Source organism: Plectropomus leopardus, chromosome 2 (genome assembly GCF_008729295.1).
Source record: "Plectropomus leopardus isolate mb chromosome 2, YSFRI_Pleo_2.0, whole genome shotgun sequence".
Lineage (NCBI taxonomy): Eukaryota > Metazoa > Chordata > Actinopteri > Perciformes > Serranidae > Plectropomus > Plectropomus leopardus.
In genome coordinates this window covers 12,361,674-12,374,856 of record NC_056464.1, presented here as the reverse complement: position 1 = coordinate 12,374,856, position 13,183 = coordinate 12,361,674, and the positions used below count along the sequence as shown (strand labels likewise).

General features: G+C 39.2%; 1 protein-coding gene across 4 annotated transcripts in view; it reads right to left on the bottom strand.

Moving 5' to 3' along the window:
- The window catches only part of acap3b (ArfGAP with coiled-coil, ankyrin repeat and PH domains 3b), a 76,140-nt gene that overhangs the window by 19,527 nt on the left and 43,430 nt on the right, over positions 1-13,183 (bottom strand). For all 4 annotated transcript variants that reach the window (XM_042501170.1, XM_042501178.1, XM_042501185.1 and 1 more), the window contains exons 4-10: positions 12,537-12,590; positions 7,089-7,147; positions 6,633-6,816; positions 6,400-6,444; positions 6,136-6,231; positions 5,491-5,565; positions 3,692-3,703 (exon numbers count right to left, since the gene is read on the bottom strand). In XM_042501170.1, coding sequence (XP_042357104.1) covers positions 3,692-3,703; positions 5,491-5,565; positions 6,136-6,231; positions 6,400-6,444; positions 6,633-6,816; positions 7,089-7,147; positions 12,537-12,590 — 525 coding nt within the window. The remainder of the gene's footprint in view (positions 1-3,691; positions 3,704-5,490; positions 5,566-6,135; positions 6,232-6,399; positions 6,445-6,632; positions 6,817-7,088; positions 7,148-12,536; positions 12,591-13,183) is intronic.

The window sequence follows — 13,183 nt, the reverse complement described above, 5'->3', positions numbered from 1 at the left end:
GTGACAAACATTTGCAAAATGTATCATAAATGGCAGTGAAGGGAGCTTCAGTGATTTTTATGGGATAAAGAGTTTTTGATTCCTAAATTAAAACCACTAAGTTTGTTTAAGACACACAAAACTTACTGTTAATCATGTAGTTTTCGAAAACACAAAAAACTGAAAAGGAATTCTTTACATCAAGGACACTTACTTTATAATTCAAAGGGACTGGATCTTAAATTGATGTCCCTGTTTTTGTTTTTATCTTTCTTCTGTCTTTATCTGTCCTCTGCTCTTTGTCTATTATTCAAAAAGCTACAGCGCGTCATAATACCATCTGTTAAATGTGGTTGGAGCTGCCAGTGAACACAGGAGGAAGTGGGTTGAGGTTGGCATTGTGCATCGGAGCCAGCTGTGCTCACTACTGCTTCTGCATACTTATACTTGTATACTGGTTGATACAATGATTTGTATTTGACCACTCCAGATATAACATGATAGAATCTAGGGCATTACAATAAGTTTGAAATATTTCAATATCTATATAGTACTATAAGTGCTATTTACCTCAAGAAATGAAATATCTGAAATGTCACCATAAACCATCTCCACACAAAAGCTTAAATGACCATGGTTACTTACTAAAAAACAAAACAAAAACAAATTCCCAATACCTGGTATTTAGCCCTGATGCTTAAGGGGTATGCAATGCAAAACAGAAACACTGCATGCCACAGTGAGACAAAATGTTTTGTTGATTTGCACTGATAAAGACTGGGTGAGAAAGACTGATGCGGGTGAGTGTCTTGGATAGACAGAAGGGGATTTCAAAGTTGAGACATAAAGAAGAGGAGATAAAAAAATAACCCATCTTCACAACAACTTCTGCAATTTTAAATACTAAAAAAATCTATAATTGAATCAATTTCAAAAAGAACAAAACAAGATAATAATGGAAAGCGTTGGCTGAGCAGACAAAAGACGTCACAGCTTTGAAACTATTTTGAGCTTCTACTTTGACAATTATATCTTCTTAACAGGCTTGCCGACATGTTGACAAATCCTTGGGGTTAAATCTTCAGATAAGACAAATTGGAACAGAACAAAATAGCAGCAGGATATTTGGGAGAGCTGAATTCTTCAAAGCGAGGCAGAAGAGAGGGAGGGTGAGAAGCTGTGAATGTAAGCGCGTGTGTGTGTGTGTGCGTGTTTGCATGTGCCTTTATGAGAAACAAAGGAATGTGTGTTTGCCTCTATGCAAGTGAGGGATGGAGGAAAACAGAAAAATGAAGGAGAAGCTGAGAGATCTAGAACAAGAGAACAAAGACATCAAATGGGAGACAAAAATAAGCTTGCAGGGTTTGTAGCATTAAAGTTCCTTAGGTGAGTGTTGTAAGCAGGGTAGAGAAACATATGAGATGTCGGGGGAGCCAAGGGTCACAAAGTCACTACATGTGATGAAACACACAAACTTTAGTGGGGTCAAAAGACAGAAGTAAGGCTAGCCAATGGGAAAAAAGCCTCCCAAAAAACACCTGACCACCGGCACAAGCATGCTGATGCTGTCTTGCCCACAGGAACAAGAACACACGACCCAAAGATTTACACAGGAGTTCAGTGGAAGCATGTGGACATGCTTTGTCTGCGATGCTTCCAGGCAAACACTGACATACACACCCCTCCTGCACACATCCACATTCAAGCTTAAAAAGATGAAGGGACTGGCATTCAAACACACACAGTCTGCACTATACAGCTCCAAACGGCCTATTGATTTTCACAACAAGAGCCGGCATGTGACCATAAAACCTCTCTCTATACATCCACCACTCAGTCTGCTCTACATTGCTAAATCACACACACGCACGCACGCACGCACGCACGCACGCACGCACGCACGCACGCACGCACGCACGCACGCACGCACGCACGCACACACACACACACACACACACACACACACACACACAAACACACACACACACACACACTTGCTGGTCCACACTCTCCAAGGCACTGGAGTTTGATTTTAGAACGGCAGTATTCAAATGAATCAATCAAGAAATGAAAGGAGGTCTGAGGTAAGACATGCAAAACTGTATGTTACAAAACATTTAAAATGATTTAAAAATGTAAGACTTTGCGCTTTTTTTATGGCCTGTGTGGCTGATCTTTGTTTGTGATCTAGGTTGACAACTGAGCTAAGAGATACATTTAATGGACAACATCTGAAAATCGAATCCTCCTGAAAGAAATCCATAAAGAAGACAAAAATAAACATTGTATTTAGTACTACTTTAGTAAAATGTTGCCAGTGTCCTAATGAAAAATCCTGAAAATGGCATGATTTTTCTTTTCGTACACAATCATTGAAAATTAAATAAATAAATAAATAAATAAATAAACACAATTGTGAAAAAAAAATTGGCAAAAGCCAGCCACTTGACCTGAGAAATTCTTAATTAGGAGCAAGAGAGCATACCCATGCAATGATAAAACTGGTGGTAAAACTTATTTAGGACATGAACTGTATATAAAGATGGACGACATGACAGCTCCCCCAACATGAGACTATTCAGTCTCGATTGTCCCCTGGTGTTTGACTGCAGTACAGGTCCTAATGCCGGCCCATCAATGTTAGCATATGGTCACAGGCCAAACTAAAAACTCAAAGTACATGCCAACTAAATTTTTCCCAAAGACAGTTTTTGTCACCGAAGGTAGTTCTCATCATCCTGATGTTTCAAGTGTTTATTTTTATGATAAGTTTAGTTTTAATGCATTATTAAATTATATAAAAGGGGGCCTTTCCACCATGATTGACAACCGCCACAGCCAATCTGTGTGCTTGCATTCAATGTAGCTGCTCACAATTGGTTGGATGGGTGTTTTGGTGGGAAATCCCCCACCTTGGACATCACCACTGCGCAGATGCAGGCTCTCAATGACATCACCCTTGCAAGATGGCAAAGCTCATATCCCGGATATCCCTCACTTCAGCATAGCGGAGGTAAGTGGGGGCGTGTCGTCCATCTTTATATAAAGTCTATGATTTCGGAAGAGACCATTTATTGGACAGTATTCAGAGGCCCAGTAATTTCTGTGGGCAGCACTGCTCCTGAAATATAACACAATATACACAACTCCACACTCACCTTTTTAAACCTCTGAAACTTGACAAGATTGTCATATTTAGATGTTTTGCAGTGATGTGCATAGCATGAAATGTCATGGACAAATCTCAGCTGTTGGAACCATCTTTGAATTGTGTTCATTAATATGTGTCTGTATTTGCAGTAGTATGTATTCACCTGAGCTGCACAGTAGATGGTATGTGGAGTGAGAAAGAAAAAAATAGGTGAAGCTTCAATCATAGAACAAGTTTGTTTACCACATGAGGCCTACAGTCTTTTAACCGTCACCTGTAGCGTGCCATTGTTCAAGCTGTTAATTTGCAAACAAGTCCTTCACGGATACAAGTGTGTGCAGATCAGCATCCAAGCTGTGGATGGGCCTGATGGTGCACGAATAAATTTATGTTATTTGTCACGTTATTTGCATGTTTGGGGATGTGAATTATTCCAACGACATGCTACACAAAGAGGTTGAGCCAGTTAGGCATAGCAGCCCCTCGTTGGCTTGTAGGTTTCTTATTTTTGTCAAGTCACTACACTAGTATTTAAGACAGAAGTGAAAAACATCAACTCACCTGCATCAGAGTCTGGAGGAAGAACATGGACCGGTAAGAACCGGGCGAGGAGAGAGAAAGAGAGATAAAAGGTGTTAAAACAAGATAACCATGACTTATTTTAAAATGTATGTTACTGTTCAAGTCAGTGTCCAGAAGGTGTTTTTTCATAAGTAGTGATTAGCTTGTCAGTTTAGACTTAACACACAAGGCCTCCCAGAAAATTGCTCTTCCTTTTTTGTTAGAGACTGAGTCATTTTTAGCTGGAACACCTCTCTGTGCACAACATACTTACACAACACTTTGTTCTGCAAGTATGAAATGATGAAAAAAACATAAGGTCAATAAGCATCAATCAGCGCTACGCTTTCAGATTAAAGAGAAGGTGTTGCTGAAATGCCATTAGCTCGGGCAAAGAGCTGCATGCTGCGTCTGGCAGGATGCCTCCACTTGGCAACTAAATCGATCAGAGGGAAGGGCCAAGTCAGGCAGAAAAACAGCCATGACTTTGGCATCTCTTCAGGTAACAGATGGAAGAATTTTGTGCATCTGTGCATGAGCGTGACTGTTTAGCAGAGCGATGGTTTGAAAGAATTGTTTTTATTCAACCGAGGGACCCATAAAATAAATATATCAAACTAGTCTTTGTGGGCTTACTGACTTGAAACTCTTAATTTGGGCCTGAAGAAAAAACTGCATTCACTCATAAAGTTGTTCTAATTAAAGCTTTTGTACCTCTGTGAAGAAAACATAAATAAATAAACATGAGTTGAAGTCACAAAACAGATAAAAATAATTCAATGCTTCCACAGAACACTTTTTTTTAAAACAGTCATGACATTCGATTCTAACTTAAGACCAGTTTTTGTTTTTGTTGTAACAAGATCCATTTTAGATTCCAGAGAAACAGAGATGAGCAGTTTGAATATACTTCTTCCACTGAATTAGGAGGAACCTGTCACGCTCAGTGAGAGGAAAAAAATCTAGTTTGACAACATCTCTGGTAACTTATCTAACTTCCCCCGACAAGGATAAAACATACCAGGATACACTTACTCTTAGCATATGAGATTCCAAGAAGGTAATTATAATATTACATAAACCTTATGTTTGAGGGAAAAGAAACATAAGCAGTGGATATTAAAAATAAAAACCTGTAATTCAAGGTCAATAAAGTTTATATGTGCAAGCATTAATCACAGCGAGAGTCTTGGAAGGCTGTACATTCACCTGATTTTGAAAAAAGTAAATGCAGAAGAAGAAAAACTTGTCGCAGCTGAACACATTCTTGTCTAAAGATTTCATAAACTAAATACTAGTTGCTCTCGGTTTTCATCAACATTGCAAAGTGCATAAAGTTTTAAAAGGATAGTTTGTCCCCAAATCAAAAACACATATTCATATGGGGCTATTTATCACTCTAGATTGCTTTGTGTGAGCTGCAGTGTTGAATATAATGAAGCTAGATGGCACTCAGCTTGTGGTGTTCAAAGCGCCCAAAAACTACAACTGAAAAACCTAACAGGAACATCTCTTTCCCCGAATCATGATCTGGTCATTAAAGATAATCCACAGACCTTGTTGTGAGTGGTTTCATGGAGGAACTTTCATGTCCTCGTCCATGATGATCTAGTTCCATTATGTCTGAGAGAAGGCTGACATCTTCACAGCTGATATCTTCAACACTCAACAACTAACACCAAAAAAATCTAGACTAATAAATAGCTCTACAGGTAAGAGGGAAAATATTTATTTCTGATTTTGGGGTGAACTGTCCCTTTAAGGCAGTGAGTGTGGGGAGTTAAAAGCTGTTGTCTCACTCTCTGCTGGATGAGGGCGTGTTTGTGCTCCAGCTCCCTCTTCTCCATGGCCGAGTCGATGACCAGCTGATCCAGCTGCACAGAGCAAACGACAGCAGAGTCAAAGAAACAGACAGACATACACACTAACACATCTACTTATCTCTTGCTGTAGACATTTAAACTGTTAATCACTGCAGTCACGGTGACGTTTTTTTTAGTGTATAATTACTTTATCGTAGTCAAGAAATACCAAATGTATTATATATTGTATATCTGTACATACAAGACAAAAATGTCTCTAAATGACCAGAAAGATGGGGAAAAGTCTCAGATGAACACATTTTTATTTTTCTATGACTAAACAAACCTCTATAAAAAATGTAGACTATAACTTAAACATGAAGTCATGATTCCTGCTGTAAGACATCTAATGCATTTCATGAAACAAAAATATGTTATTCTACTACCACATACAAGACTCCAACAGTTAAATAGACAATGCAAATGTCAATAAATACCAGACAGCACTGTTTGATCCAGCATGTGTACTATTTCCCAAATGTTCATAAGGGGATCCTGAGCAAATACAGTAACAAAAGTAGTAACACAGTGCAAAGGTACGTCCACTGTGCATGTATTTTCAGTTCATTGGATTCATCTTACCTGTGCAGCCAGCTTTTTCATATAGGGGTCAATCTCATCCAAGATGTTAAAGCCTTGCTGGAACAGAGTGTACTGGGCGCGCATGAAGGACAGCATCTGCAGGAGACACACAGAGACAGTGACGGTTGTAATTTAGCTGTAATGCTAATGTGTCTCATACCACAGTTGCATCACATGTACTTAACTGACACATACATACAAAACATATACAATAATGTTGAGATGTCAGTTAGAAGTTCGAGGCAATACAGCTGAGCCACTTACTGCATCAAGGATTTCAAACTTCTTCTTGGCCTGAAGCACATTAATCTGAAACAAAGAGGAAAAGGAAAATTTTGTTTTTTGGGTTGTCTTTATTATTTTATACGATTTATTCACTTTTTCAAAAACACAGTATTATATCAGTTTTTGTCTTTATGAGTTGAGCAGCTATTGAGTGTCAGCGCCACCTACTGGACAACACTGGTAATACATAATTTGGAGTTGGTGTGTGTCACCTGTAATACGTAGTCCAAAGCCAAGTGCCTGAAGGCTTTGCGGCTGAGTATGAGGGCCTGTGTGGCCTCTTCAGCCTCGTGCACTTTGTTCCTGGGTGCCTGGGCGTTCTTCACTTGGGCCAGCTCCATGTCCTCACGCACCCGGTCAAACTGCTTCTTGGTGTCCTTGAATTTACGCACATCCCTGACAGAGGTGCAGTAAAAACAGAGACAAGGAGTTTAATTTCTGTCCATGTCTATGCTAAATCACAAGATCACTGCAGGTCTTTTATTTCAAAATGCATGACGTGTTATTTGCTGGGCATTTTCGGGGGATTAAAAACAGTCCCTTATTGCCTTATGATGTACATTTTCATTACTAAACCAACCTTAACTCATTATGTTTGCACTTAAACATGTATTACGCCATCTTTATGACAGCAACAGGCAGATGCTTGACCAATTGTGATTACTCACTCTTTAATGAAGGTGTGAAGCTGCTGCTTGATGGACCTCTGAGCCTGATCAAACAATATCTGTGCAAAGACAAAGAAACAAAGGTGTACAACATGAGCATTAATATCATAATATGAGCTTCAGTCGGTGTTATGCAGTTGAAGAACTAGCTGTAAATATGATTGGATTAAGTCTGTAACTCTGTAGATGCTGCATCTCACCACAAGATGGCAACACAAACCTTTTTACATGATCACTGTAGCAGACTGTGCTACAGGCAAAGGAGAGAGGAAACAGAGATGAGGACATACACACATGTGCACTCACTCAGCTGCTGCCTCAACAGATTTTTAGCCTTAAAGGATCCCAGATTACTCTTCCTGTTAACTGTGAGATTTTCACCTCTCTTCCTTCCTCCCATCTCACACTCCTTCAGCTCTCCTCCTCTCCTTCCTCATGTTTTCTCTCACTATTTCTTGTGCACATTGAGCAAAGATGAGGATTTCTTTTCCATTTCAATATTTCTGACCACCCTCCAAATATAATGAACACTAGGCAGACCATCCATCTTTATTAAGCAAATATGTGTGTCTCACTGATTTGTGCATTTGCAGGGACGAGAATACCTCGGTGCATGCATCAATGCCCACACAAAACACACACACACACACACACACACACACACACACACACACACACACACACACACACAAATGCTCTTAGACTGTGATTGTTTCATACCCACATACACAATCTGTATGTATACAACAATCACTGCCAACAGCCTGTGGATTAAACTTTCTATAGCAATCTCTACTAAATAAACATACACACTGAGGATTACAGGCTTAGTGTGTGTGTGTGTGTGTGTGTGTGTGTGTGTGTGTCTGTGTGTGTGTGCACGCGCCATATGACGCTCCTGCAAAGCCTGGTGACATCACAGGCTGTTACTCTACTGTTTTGCTTTCGTTCACAAATTTTCAAAAATGTACAATGTGGAAATATTTATAACTTGCCTGCGGCTCCTCTTTAAAAATATCTTTTAAATGGCTGCCTCAGTTTGGTTCATGGGGTTAGTTAGACATCAGACACTTAGCTCCTATATTCATGTCTCTGAACCCATAAAGTGCCCACTTCCTTTTCACAAATTCTCAAATTACAAACAAACAGTGCACTAAAATATGGCTCATAAGACATTTTAGGCAGAAACAGCCAATACAGTAACCGAATCTTGGTTCATGTTTAATCAGAACTGAATAGTTTTAGCATTTGATCTGAGTTTAAGAGAGGGAAAAAAGAGAGAAAGGGAGGGCTGAGTTTATTTTTTGCTCCACTTCTATACTTTTGTGCCCATAGTGGTGGGCATGTGAAAATGCAAAAGTACAATTTTTAGTTTGAGGAACAGCCCTAGAGCCAGCAAAAATCCAGATTTGAGCTTAATGTTGATCAGGGAGATCTGAGTGCTGGTAAGATGGAGGGAAGGTTACCACAGTTCATTACTCATACTACCCACATTTTTATAAAAGGTGAAAATCAGCAGTGTCCTTTTAACGGTTAAAAACGCATCAACCCCATAGTTATATCAGCATGGTTCCCCCTTTTTTCCTATCCTTGACTACTTATGTCTACCTCTGACCAAAATATCCCTCTGTTTGGTACTTTCCAGGGTGGTACAGCCTATCTGCCAGTTCAAAAGGAAACAATTAAATCCAATGAAAAAAATCTTAATCAGTTTCATCAGATTGACTTTGGCCCTACATGTACACTCATCCAAATGTTCAATCAAAACCTGCTCTGGATTATGGTGTCCAGAGTATGACCCAACTCAACCTACAGCATGTCTCCACTCAACTCCCCAGCACTCTCAGCTTTTCAGATCCTCAATGTCTTCTACTGTAGAAGTCCCATCAGTCATCTCTCCTGTATCTACTCTGCACCAAAGCTGCAGATATGCAAACCACTGTGCTGATTTTGCAGGAAAAATTCCACCACAGCAGAGAAAGCTACACCAAAGTTAAGTGAGTACATACCAACCTCACACTAATCCACCATGTTATCAACTCAGTCTGTTAAGATTAAGGGCAAGAATTATGTATGTATGAAAGTACACATATTTTCTTATCGTGTGATTTACTGGGAGATTCATTTTCCTGTTTGAATGGCTTCCTTTGTGTCTGGCGAGAGCAGAGATGGTGCAGAAACAGGCATCAGTGGGTGGTCGAACAAAGACAGATTTCCGTTCACTGTGTCTTTCCCTCCCCTCCCTCCAACCCTCCATTCATACTGTCTGCCAGACGAGCTATTAGTGTAATTCCTGGGTGTTAGAGAGGAGGAGCGGGACGCCTGTGGTGAAGGGTAAGTGAGTGGGGGAATGGATGGAGAGGTGGCGGAGGAGCAGAGGAATAGAAACAGGTGGTGATGAAAAAAAAACAACAGAGAAAGTAACTTATCAGCATGAACAAAAGCTGTTTAATGACAGCAGTAGTTAAACAGGCTTGACTTTAGTGGAATGAAAAAGCATCAGTAAAGTGTGGTTGCAAAAATGTAAAATATAGTGGAAATAACAGGGCAGTAAATAGAGAATCACCTTCTTTTTTTAAACAATTTTATTCCGTGTTGTGCTTTTTGGGTCGACTGATACGATAGCAACTATTAGTAGGTGATGAGATCAATAATTGATATCTGAAAACAATATGCATTTACAATAAAAATGAAAACCTTTCTCTCAATATTTGGAAGTTGGAATATACAAACTCCACCACAAAGCTTTGTTTAAATGCCTTTAGCAAATGGTTAATCAAAGCTGACACTTTCAACATCATATACAGCAAATTCCCTGCAACTTTTTTTTATAAAGTCAAGTAAAAAATTTAAATAAAAATTAATAAGTAAAAGCAGCTTCCTGAGGCTTTACAAAGTATGTAAGAGTTCCTTCTATACTGACACTTGCATTTTTAATTAATCAATTTCATTGGCAATCACTACAATAAAATGCTGATACAGAAAATCAGCAAAATGCCAAATAATAAAAATAATGAAAATCTGCCACGCAATAATCTGTTGAACCCTATTGTACATATTACTTCCTGGACTATTTAACCAATGGGTATGTCTTTACCTGAAGAGCAGTGTTTAAATGCCCTTTGACTACTTCAGTGAAGCTAATTTGTGTTGTGCAATAGAATACTGTATATCTGTTTGGTCATATATATGTAATCTGCCAAAAAACCCTACAAAATAAACACTGAAAGAAATTACACAACATTTTGCACAGAACAGTAAAACTGTTTTTGCTATTTTCAAAACTAATGCAGTTTTCATTTTCATGGCTAGCGGCCACATTGTGTAAGTAACAAATGTGCTTGCGGCCATCTGTGCGCCCATGGGCGTGTAGGTCTTAAAATGAGGTGTGATCAGGTGCATTGGCACACTGCTATTTTGAAGTGCCATTTACCAAATTTCTGGTCTTAAGTCAGAATAGAGCAGCATCTTAAGATGTGCTAACATAGACTGGATTACATGGGTTCACAACACACTTATGCTTGGTAAAATAGTACATCATTAATTATGGACATACTGTATTAATTACATTCTTAAAAATGGGAACATATCAAAGAACAGGGCTGCTGTCCACTGCTGGTCCGCCCTTTAAGAGAGACACTGTGTGCATTTACACACAAGGAGCAATGTTACTTCATTGATTATCTCAGGGAGTAAAAGTTCAGTTCTGTTTTCTCTGTCAAGTTTCTCATTACAGTTTTTAATTTCACTGCTTAAATTTCCCACAATATTTGCTGCAGTGACATTACTGCCCCTCTTCTCATCAGAAAAGAACTAGCTTCTCCAATTTTTCAAATCTCCCATGTGAGAGCAATGCAGCAGGAGCAGGATCGCCTGGCTTTTAAAGGAATGGGACATGATACTGTGATTGGTTGAACTCCTGTTATGGCCAAAACACGTCTATGATTAATTAAGTGACTAAGCGCGACCTCTTTGACCCTTGCATCTCACTTTGCGCCCACATTATGCACCATTGAAGTAGCAAAAGTGGATCTCGACATGCCCTAAATTCACTTGTGACATGCACTTTAGACCATTTGCTCTAGGTAGTTTAAATAGGGCCCTTAGAGTGTGATAGACAGTATGACAAAATATTGTAGCACATAAGTGCATTTAGATAGCTTAGCAGAATCAATGCAACTGTAAAAGTAAAAAGGGGAAGCTAAGAGTCTGACAAGGTCAAAGCATGATGTAGAGGTGAAAAGAGGAAGATAAGAACTGCTGATATGCGTCTACTATGTACACTCACAGTACAACAGCCTGTAGAAGTCATAGTTTGGCAGAAAGATGGGACAACACCAACTTTAAAAACAATAAGTTTTAAGAGAAAGAAACAAAAATGATACCAACCAGTGTATCTGGTAGCAGCCCTAAAATACTAGTGTTAGAAAACCTGCAAGCCTGAGTATCAGTCTTTTGTCATAGATGTAGGTCTTCTATGTCCTCATGTCACATATAAAAGCTTTAATTCAAAACTTCAGCAGAATGTGAGAAAAAACTGAAGCCATGCCACTAAAAATGTTTCATAAAAAATGTGTCTAAAAAGAAAAAGTTGGAATTGTAGCAACTGTTGATTGTGGTGTTGCTGCAGCTGCCTCTTTTTCTAATCTTTCTCCTTATTCCTTTTACCCCCTTCTGTCCTCCCACAGCTTTCTCTTTTCTCCAGCTCACTTTCCTTCTCTCCCATATATTCCCCTTTTCACCGTCACAAATCTCAATTTTACCTCTCTTATTTACACAAATACAATCATGCACAAACGCCACACGCTCTCATGTATGACCTAATCATTTGTGTTATATAATGTGGCAGAAAGACACCTTTAAATGTAACTATAAATCTTTATGACTTGTAACAATTTCATATGTCATCTCTTATCCACGACCCTTGAGAGGACAAGCAGTTACTGAGAATGAATGAATGAATGAATAATATCTCTTATGCTGTCAAATTGCCGATGGGGCCTCACAAACCTGTAAGGGGATTCCCAGAAAATGACATTTCTTAATCACACTTACTCATGGAGAGAGAGTTAAATGAATAATAGCTGAGTGTGTGTGAGTGTGTGTGTGTGTTTTCTGCTTGTGTGAATGTTTATGCATTAAAGCTGCCGTACACATCTGGTGAAGCATGTGGTTTGAATCAGACACATGCATGTGGACTGGCCTGTGTGGACAGATTCACCGTCACAAAGTGAGGTCACAGTTAAATTCTGCGTAAGTGTGTGTGTGTGTGTGTGTGTGTGTGTGTGTGTGTTGCAACACTGGACCCAGGAGGGCTGGATGTCTGTAAGACGTTAACATGCCAAGAGGACCTGGGCGTGTCGGAACAACAATCTACCTTGACTTCCTGCCTGTGGCTAAAACTAGTGTGTGTGTGTGTGTGTGTGTGTGTAAGCGTGTGTGTCTTACCATGTGGTAGTTGACGATCTCCTGGAGGCTTTCTCCACACTTTTCAAGGCATTCCTGCAATGGTGACGAAACATGGACATACAATGTAAGCTCACAGGTTTCCATTTGAAAATAAACTTCACATCCATAAAAAAACACTCTTACTCTACAATACATGATCTAGACGTGTACTTGGTAAAAATCAGTCTTAAAGCTGTAGCTGGTAACTTTTTCTGGAAAAAAAATCTTATTTAATATTTGCTGAAACTGTCATTATATTCCCTCATCACTCAATGAAACAGATAATCTGTTAAAAAGTCATGCTCCTTTGCCTTTATGACATGTGAACAAAAACAACCAATTAGAAGTTAGAAGTTCTAATGCAGCTGTCAATCTTATTAATTAGCTGTAAATTAGCTGTAAAATGAGAATGGTGGTACAGCCGGTGGGCGATGCTTTGGTCGACAGTATCCATCACGACAGACAGGACACAAACTTCTAGTTTTACAGCTAAACGGTACACTAAAATATGTTTCTGAAAACATTTAAGGTTAGAAAGAGGCGATGCAGTCACAGAGTTGTGATTCATATTTGATCCAATATATCTGCCTGACATAATACTGTGTGGATATAGTGACAGATTCAGCAAATATGACACAAAGTGGTTT